This window comes from Amaranthus tricolor, chromosome 3, assembly GCF_026212465.1.
Source record: "Amaranthus tricolor cultivar Red isolate AtriRed21 chromosome 3, ASM2621246v1, whole genome shotgun sequence".
NCBI lineage: Eukaryota > Viridiplantae > Streptophyta > Magnoliopsida > Caryophyllales > Amaranthaceae > Amaranthus > Amaranthus tricolor.
The window spans coordinates 30,629,010-30,638,884 of record NC_080049.1 but is presented as its reverse complement, the minus strand read 5'-3'; the positions used below and the strand labels follow the sequence as shown (position 1 = coordinate 30,638,884).

At 29.8% G+C, this 9,875-nt stretch overlaps 1 protein-coding gene across 1 annotated transcript in view; it reads right to left on the bottom strand.

Moving 5' to 3' along the window:
• Positions 1-4,626, bottom strand: part of LOC130808887 (uncharacterized) — a 9,785-nt gene extending 5,159 nt beyond the window's left edge. The window contains exon 1 of the mRNA XM_057674427.1: positions 4,093-4,626. Within this exon, the coding sequence (XP_057530410.1) occupies positions 4,093-4,372 (280 nt within the window). The 5' untranslated portion in view covers positions 4,373-4,626. The remainder of the gene's footprint in view (positions 1-4,092) is intronic.
• Positions 4,627-9,875: the final 5,249 nt, after the last annotated feature.

Below are 9,875 nucleotides of genomic sequence, written 5' to 3'. Positions count from 1 at the left end.
TTGCATAGATGAGGTTGCAAAGATTGGCCTCAAACTGTTTTCTTTTGTGGCCCCCCATTTGGTTCCTCTTGAGGGTATCTTCCAGAGTCTCAATTTTGTTGTTGGTCTCATACCGCTCCTTTAGATAAGCTACACATTCTTGACTCAAGCGGCATTGGAAGAAGATATGGTTCACTGTTTCACTCTCCAATTCACAGATCAGACATGCGTCAGAATCGACAACCCCGACAAGCTTTAGGCGATGTTTTGTTTCCAGTCGGTTGTTGAAAGATAACTAGGCTATGAACCTGCTTCTAGGAGTGGTTAACCTATTCCAAACAAAGTGGTTCCACCCGATTCTATTACCTCCTCCCCTGATGTCGTTGTAGACTTTTGTGATAGAGTTTGTCGGCATGTTCATCCATCTCATAAACTTCTCCTTGACCTTGTATAACTTCTTGACGACCCAACTGGACGTGAAGGGGGGGTTGAACAGTATCCAGTTGCCTCCTTTCGTGTACACTCTGTGGATCCATTTCACCCAGAGGCACTCATGGAGGGTGCTGATGTACCAAGCGACTTTACCCACAACAGCTAGATTCCAGGACTACAGATCTCGGATTTCAAGCCCCCTTTCTTTCTTTGGCTTGCACACTTTCTCCCAGTTGATATTCCCATGGTTCTTGGACTCTGTGGAACCAGACCAAAGGAAGGATCTGCAGATTGCATTCACCTGTCGGATGACCTTTTTGGGAAGGATGACAACTTGACACCAGTAATTAGTTATACTCATCAGGACGGAGTTCACTAGCCGAGCAGTGTAGGAAAGGTTTTTTGCATACCAGACTCTGATCTAAGCTGTCATCTTATCTACCAAATACTCACAGTCTGTGGATGAGCATCATTTTGAGGTGAGAGGCATCCTAATATACTTAATTAGAAAGCTCTCAAAACTGTAGTCTATGGTTTGCTCAGCCTGAGCTTTGAACTCGTTGCTGACTCCTGCAAGGTAAATACCTGATTTGGAGTTGTTTGCTTTGAGGCGGGAGCATGAGGAGAAGTAGTCGACTGTCTTGATTAGGATGCTGATGGATTGGAGGTCACCCTTACAGAAGAGCATAAGGTCATCTGCGAAAGCTAGGTGATTGAGTTTGATTTTGCTGCATCTAGGGTGAAAGTTAAAATCAGGTTCTTCGCTGGCCAAAATGAGGGTTCTCGATAGGTATTCCATACCTATTACAAAAAGTAAGGGGGACATTGCGTCTCCTTGTCTAACTCCTCTTTTTGCTTGGAATGTAGGTAGGGGGCTACCATTGATAACCAAGGAATACTGAGTAGAAGTGACACACTCCATGACTTTCTCTGTGAACTTCCTCGGGAAATGGAGGGCAGTCAACATTTCATGAAGGAAATCCCAATCTAGTGTATCATAGGCTTTCCCGAGGTCGATCTTCAAGAGGCAACTAGGGAGCAGTTCTTCCAACCATAGTGCTTGGCTATATCCTGACAAAGGATGTTGTGGATAATGTTTTTTCCTTCAATAAAAGCTCCATGCATGGGGCTTATAATGAAAGCCAGTACATGTTGGAGTTTCCTGCAGATGAGCTTAGAGATACACTTATAGATAACATTGCAACAAGAGATTGGACGATAGTCACTTGGGGTGTTTGGTGTGGCAACCTTTGGAATAAGGGTTATAGCTAATGTATTCCATGATTTCAGGAGACTGCCATTGGCAAAAAAGTTCTGAATTGCTTTCACAACATCTATACAAACAATATCCCATGCACCCTTGTAAAAACCACTATTGAATCCATCCACACCTGGTGCTTTGTCTTCTAGTATGCTCCACATGGCATCTTTAATCTCGTTTGGGGTGAAGTTCAAATCGAGCAGATTCTGTTGGTCCTGGTTGAGAACAGGGCCACTATGTAACACATTCATGTTAATTCTCGCTCTCTCCTTCATTTTACCTCTAAGGAGGTCTAGGTAGTACTTTTGGAAGGCTGCCTGTGGATCGCTAGTGGTACGATCTTGAAGGTGAAGAATATTTATAGTATTGCACTTCCTGCGATGCTGAAGAGAATGGTGGAAGTATCTGGTGTTGTCATCACCCAATGTGAGCCACTTCAAAATAGCTTTCTTTCTGAGGCCTACTTCCTATTCTCTCTTTAATCTCCTGTAAGTCTCTGTTTTCGAGCATTCAACATCGGCGAGGTGCTTGTCCTCTGGGTGTAGGTGGAGGTCCTCCTGGGCTTTTTGCAAATCAGCTTCAGCTTTGGCTAAGTCCCCTGCTTCTGTGTTTTTGAAAGTTTCTTTACATGCCTCTTTAATCAATCTGAGTTTTTGATCAAAGTGGGTTCGGCTCCCTGGCAAGTTAGTGTGCCATGTTGCTCGGATGGTTTCCATGAACTCTTTGTGTTTTCCCCAGTGGTTGAGGTATTTAAAAGGTTTTGCACGTTCAAGGGGTTCTAAGAATTGAACTAGCATCGGTGTGTCGTCGAAGTCTCCCAACACTCTATCAATCTTGCTTAGAACTCTGGCATCTAATATTTTCTTGTTTGACTAAGTGAAAAATCGCCCTGTACTTTTCATGTTGTGAATGTCGCAGCTCGCCATGCATCTTTGAAGAGGTTCTATTTCATAAAGACGTGGTTTTTGACCTATCCTCTCATTAAGATTGGCTATGCAGTTGAAATCCCCCATGACTAACCAAGGCCCTGTCACGGTTGTGGTTATGTTCACAAGCTCAGTAAGCATGATACCCCTCTCGTTCTTGCCAGTTGCACCATAAGCAAAGGAGCAATCAAAGCTATCACCCCCATTAGGGTTGACTCTTAAATGGATGATTTGGCTGCTAACAAAACGTATGTCTACATTCATTTCCTCGGCTCTCCAAATTATTATAATCCTACCTCCCTTGTGGAGAGCTAGGTTGTGCGTGATACACCAAGACGGACAGATTCTTTGGTAAAGGGCACAAATTCCTTGCCGCTTTACTTTCGTCTCCAGGAGGCTAAATAGGCTTATGTTGTGGTTAGCGATAAAACGAGCCACTTTAGCTTGCTTATTGGCCTTATTTACCCCCTGACGTTCCAGGTGAGGATGTTATTTATGATCTAGGATGGGGTAAGCCCCCAGCGCTTTGATAGAAAGGATCTTATCATGAATTTTGCTGTTGGGTTGGTTTCCTATAGCATCATCAGTGAGCTCTGTGTAAGGATTAGACAATAGGAGTTGACTAGTCTATTCAATTTGTTGGCCGTTCAAACCCACCTTTCCCTACTGCAGTGTCTCACGTGGTTTTCCCCTGGGTACAGTGATCATGGTGCATTGATCATCCGATTGGATATTTCCTTCTGGAGAATGTATTCCCATGGTTTCACGGGTCTCACTAATGTCAAGGTGAATGGTTTGTGCTTTGGTGTGATCTTTTTGACTTCCTTTCTTTACCCAATCTCTTCTCGGTGGTTTCTTATGAATTGGGTTCAAGGTTTTCTTTGACTTGCAAGCACCAGATTGATGGTCCAGTTGTTGACATTGGTGGCACCACAGGGGCTTCCAGTCATACTGTACGGCTTGTTTAACCAGTTCATCATATTCATTTGTGAAGAACACCTCATCCGTAAGGCCTTTTCTTATTTCCATTTCCACGAGGACTCTAGCATACATTAGTCCATCCTTGTTCTTTGTTGCGTTGTCTATTTTAAGTACATTCCCTAGTAGCCCGGTGATCTTCCTTAGGCATCTTTCGCCCCAATACTCCATCTGTAAAGCAGGTAAGTGTACCCATATTGGGATGGTAGATAGGGCTTCTTTTTCCAAGGACATCTTGACTTTCCATGGTTTAACGATGAAAGGTTTCTTATCAAATAGTATGCCACTCATCTCACAATCTTTACCACTAGCTACTTTGTCATTCAATCTTACAATGAAGACACCTTTCCTAACCAAACCAACTTTCTCCGCATCAAGGTCTTTCCAAATTTGTTTCACATATCCATCAATAACATGTAGTGAGGGATTGGCACCTATACATAGTATACTACAGCAGATTCCCAATATCTAATTTCATCCTCAATATCTTCAAAGTTAATTTTACAGTGTTCATACCTTGAGAAGGAAGGGTCTCCTCTGCTAAATTGAACGATGGAACCTGCTGCATATTTGCACTCTGAATGTTGTTCACATTAAGCAGTGGTGAGGCAGTCTGGGTCAAAACACGTGATGATGGTCCTTGCGAGGTCACATGGAGAGTCCGAACTTTTGAGATGTTCGAAGGAATCTGGGTAGGTGCTCTCTGCGTGCTGCTAGGTGATGCTGCTGGTGTTGTTGGCTGAGTCCAGTCAAGGGACGGTGGTCCTTGAACAATGGAGGACCAGCTCAGCTTCATTGATGGTGGTGACTGACAAATTACCCCCAAATCATGTGATTTAGGGTTTGTGCGATCCTCTTCCTCAATTGTGAGATTGTCCTTATTGTTTGAAGTTGACGGTTCACCTGAATTCTGTGGTGGTACAGCTAGCTTCGTCGCCTCCTTCCTCGGCCTACCTCGCCCCGTAGCCTCGGCCAGTCCGCCTATGTTGGTGGCGAACCAGGACGCAGAGTTAGAGGGAGAGAGTAGTTAGAGGGAGAGAGTGTTGGGAGCTTGCTCGAAAATTATTATATATACATATATATATATATATATATATATATATATATATATATATATATTATTTTTTAAATATTTTTTATTTTTGATATTATTTTTTATATATTTACTTTTTTTGTATTATTATTTTTTTTGTTTTTTAATTTTTTTATTTAATATTTTTTTGAACAAGAAAATAGATTTCATTGATCAAACTAAGACATACAAAATATATATATATTCTTTTCACAAGTTGCATCAGTATGAAAGTGAAACCCATCTTCTAAGAAGGGTTGCACCATCTCATTCCTCATGTGCATAAAGGAGAAGGAGACACCTCAAGGATAAACAAGAAAATTAGACATCAAAGAGTCTACTAAACCAAATTTGACAACTCTCTAATGGGTACAAATTCATGAGCCGAATCCTCACTTCCTGGAGGATCCTTTTAGTGACAGCAGCAACAGTGCTCATGTAATATTATTTTATTTATTTATTTATTTATTATTTTTTTTTTTATCTTTTTTAAATTTCTTTTTATTTATTTATTTTTTTCTTTTTTTTTATATTATAATAATAAGGGGTATATATATTTTTCAATAGAGTGTACATATATTAAGGAATATTTACGTATCAATAAAAAATAATTATTTACCATTCAAGAACAATTATGTACCACATATGGTTGCATTTTAAGGTTACATATTATTATTTTAAGGATACATATTTTTATTTTAGCATTACATATTGATATTAATATTATTATTATTATGATTATTATTATTATTATTATTATTATTATTATTATTATTTTAGGGGTACATGTTATTATTTTAAGGATACGTATTTACGTATCGGTTAAAAATAATTATGTATCTTTCAAGAACAATTATGTACCACATATATTTGCATTTTAGGGGTACATGTTAATATTTTAAGAGGTACATATATTTTTATAAGTAGTACATAATTGTTATTCATTGGTACATAAACATTCCTAGAAAAAAAATAATATTAAAAATAAAAAACAATAAATGAATAAATAGATAAATAAAAATAAAAATAATAAAAAATAAGAAAAAAAATAAATAAATCAAAAAGGAAAAAATAAAAAAAAATAAATAAAAAATAAATAATAAAAAATAAAAAAGTAAAATAAATAATAAATAATAAATAATTAAAAAAAATAATAATAAAATTAAATAAAGGGAAAAGTGTAAAAAATATCTAGTAAAATTTTTTTTTCCAAGTACCAAGTAACATTTTCTTTTAGTTGTTCGTTAAATATAACGATTGATTGGTCAAAATCAAAAATTCTCTTTCCTCATCTTCAATTTCTTTTCCAATTTAACTTCGATTTTAAGTATAAAATAATAAAAATTAAGAAAAGAAAAAATAATAATAATAATAATAAAATAATAATAATAATAATAATAATAATAATAAAAGTAAAAAAAATATTAAATAAAAGTAAAAAAAAAGAATAAAACAAAGTTAAAAAAAATAAAATAAAATAAAATAAAAATAAAATAAAAAAATAAATAATAATAATAATAATAATAATAATAATAATAATAATAATAATAATAATAATAATAATAGTAATAATAATAATAATAATAATAATAATAATAATCAAAATAAAAAATTAAATAAATAATAAAAAAATGAACTTAAAAAATTAAACAAAATAATAATAATAATAATAATAATAATAATAATAATAATAATAATAATAATAATAATAATAATAATAATAATAATAATAGTAATAATAATAGTAATAGTAATAATAATAGTAATAATAATAATAATAACAATAACAATGATAATAATAATAATAATAATAATAATAATAATAATAATAATAATAATAATAATAATATTAAATAAAGTAAAATTAATAATAAATATTCTCTCCGTTCTTTTAAATTCTTCCACCTACTATAACGGGTAGTTTCATAAGTTCTTCCACTTTAGAATACTTTTTATTTTTGAAAAGTTTTTATTCCACTTTTACCCCTTAAAACCCTCTTTTTTCTTTTAATTTACCCATTTTCTTTTATTTATAATTATTTTTTCTCTCATACTTTCAATACAATCATTACTTCACACTACTATTAAATTAAAATAATACCCACTACAACCTCATACTTCCAATACAATCATTACTTTACACTACTATTTAATTAAAATAATACCCACTACAAACCAAAGATTTTATCTTCCTTAATATGTGTGAAAAATCCAAAGTGGAAGATAAAAAAAGAACGGAGGGAGTATATAATAAATGAAATGAAATTAAAAAATAAATAAAAAATAAAAATAAAATAAAATTAAAAATAAATAAATAATAATTATTGAAATTAAAAAAATTAAAAAATAAAAATATAAAATAAATAAATAAATAAATAAATATTAAAATATGAAATTAAGTAAAATAAATAAATTAATAAATATATAAAATAAAATAAAAAATAAATAAAATTAAAAAAAGATGAAAAAGATTACTAGAAAAAATACAAAAATAAAAAAAATAAAAAAAAATAATAATAAAAGTAAAAAATTAATAATTAATTAAAAAATAAAAATAATAAAATAAAAACTACTAATAAAACAAAGAATATTAATTAAAAATAAAAAATTAAAAAATAAAATTAAAAAATATTTATATATTTATAAATAAAAAAATAATAAATATATCTTTAAAAAAATAAAATAAATAAAATAAATAAAATATTAAGATAAGATTAAATAATAATAATAAATAATAATAATATAAAAAGTAAAAAAATTTAAAATAATAAAAATTAATAAATAATAAATAAGTAAATAAATAAATAATTAGAAAATAAAAAACAAAAATAAATTAATTAAAAAAATAAAATAAAATAATCATCTTCTTAACCCATCTAATTATAATTAATTTTACCCATTCATTTTCATTTTAATAAATCAAAAGATCCACATGCTTTGGTTTTCATTTTTCACAAAATTTAGATGTTTTCACATTATCCTATATATATATATATATATATATATATATATATATATATATATATATATATATATATATATATATATAGATATATATATATATATTTATAATATATATATATATATATATATATATATTTATGTATATATATATATATATATATATATATATATATATATATGTATATGTATATATATACAGATACATATATATACATACATATATATACATACATATATATATATATATATATATATATATATATATATATATATATATATATTATATATATATATATATATATATATATATATATATATATATATATATATATATATACATATACATACATATACATATATATATATATATATATATATATATATATATATATATATATATATATATATATATATATATATATATACATATACATATATATATATATATATATATATATATATATATATATATATATATATATATATATATATATATTCAAATATATCAAATTTAATTTAAACAAATGATAATTAGCAAATAAAATAAAGCATGACAATCAAGTTTAGCAATGGAAGAAATGAAATGATATAGGATCCACAGAAAGTGGTGTGTCAAAATTTGAAATAGTTAGCAACACAACCAATGGTGTCTGTGACTCGGTGTACATATACAGTTATATGTACATCATAATTCATAATTGTGCATTGCATATTTCACCAAAAGAAAATAATTTTTTAATAATAAAAATAATAAACTATGTACATTGCATATAGTCTTATTGTAATTAACATATCTTCCCATATTCACCGTTTTGTTACACATTTTAGAAGTACTTTTTTTTTTAATTTTTATTTTGAGTGTTTGTTGTACGTTGGACTTATATGGATGGACTTAATTTACATTTAAATAATTTAAATTAATAGTAAATTTACAAAATATGAGTTACAAAGTGTTATTGAATAGAGTGGAAGGTGAAAATATAGACTTGTGAATGAAATATTAAAGGGTGTGCAGTAAAAATAGTGGAGATGACTAAGTCCATTTTAGCCTCACAACAAAAATATATATTCTATATATACACTAATGCCATTAAGTGGCACCCTTCTAGCTTAGGTAGAGTTTAAGGGTTCAATATACGCAACCTTACTATTATTTATAATAAAATTAACAAAGTTTAAAAATTATCAGTTTAATTATGAAATCATAAATGAAGAATTTGAAGATGACAAGGTTGAAAATATTCTCAAATTCCCAACTAATTTTTTGTTTGCCAAATGTAAAATGTGAAATTGATCTATATCCAAATTCAATTTTTTTGATTTGTCAATTACTAAGTTTGAATTAATTTTTGATTTTCAAATGAAACAATCATTTTCATACATAGCATAATTTAAATGTGAGATTTTCACTGATTTGATTCAAGGATAAAAAAAAAAGAGATTTTTACAAGAATTTAAAGCTTGTAGGGTCACTATAGTTACGTGGGTAACATTAAATAAAGAGAAAAAAAAATATGTAGATAAGAAATTAAAAATTAAAAAAAGTGATAAGACATTAATCAAAATAAAAATAATATAAAATAAAAAATAAAAATAAAAATAAAAATATCAGCAAACCGGCAAACTTACGATACACTAGGATTACTCCCCTATGAAAAGTTGTATACTACTAACTTTTGTTGTACAACTTTATTTAAAGTAGTCCTACTCTTGTACGCTATGAGGCAATGACTTGTTATTTCATGAATAAGAAGTGAAAAGTTTACTTACTAGGAGTATACTCCTATAGTCCTATCCTGCTTCACATGTTCAACAAAAAGTGCATGGAGTAGTATATATCTGACTATCGGCATTTTTAAGTGCGTTAAAAATAGACTCCATTTAATATTTATCCGACTGTACATGACTAATTCGACTTTAACCCGATTCAAAAGTAAATTTACGATAATGTAAATATTAATAGAGACGATAATGCATCTGACTTTAACCCGAAACGAAATATCTAATCTGACATGAACTTGTATTTTTCTGAAATTATTAAAAGACGTCAACTTTTATTGCAAAGATCTTTACAACGTGCAGATTGCCAAATTGACTTGACTTTTATACAATAAATAAAACTTTATGATACATCCAACCATTAAATCAACTCATGATTCAAATTTTAATAACACAATAATCATAATAATTACTTCCTCCCTATATTTTTTTTGCTTGCACCAAAGTTAACTTTTGTATTATATATCATTTGATAGAAGTATTT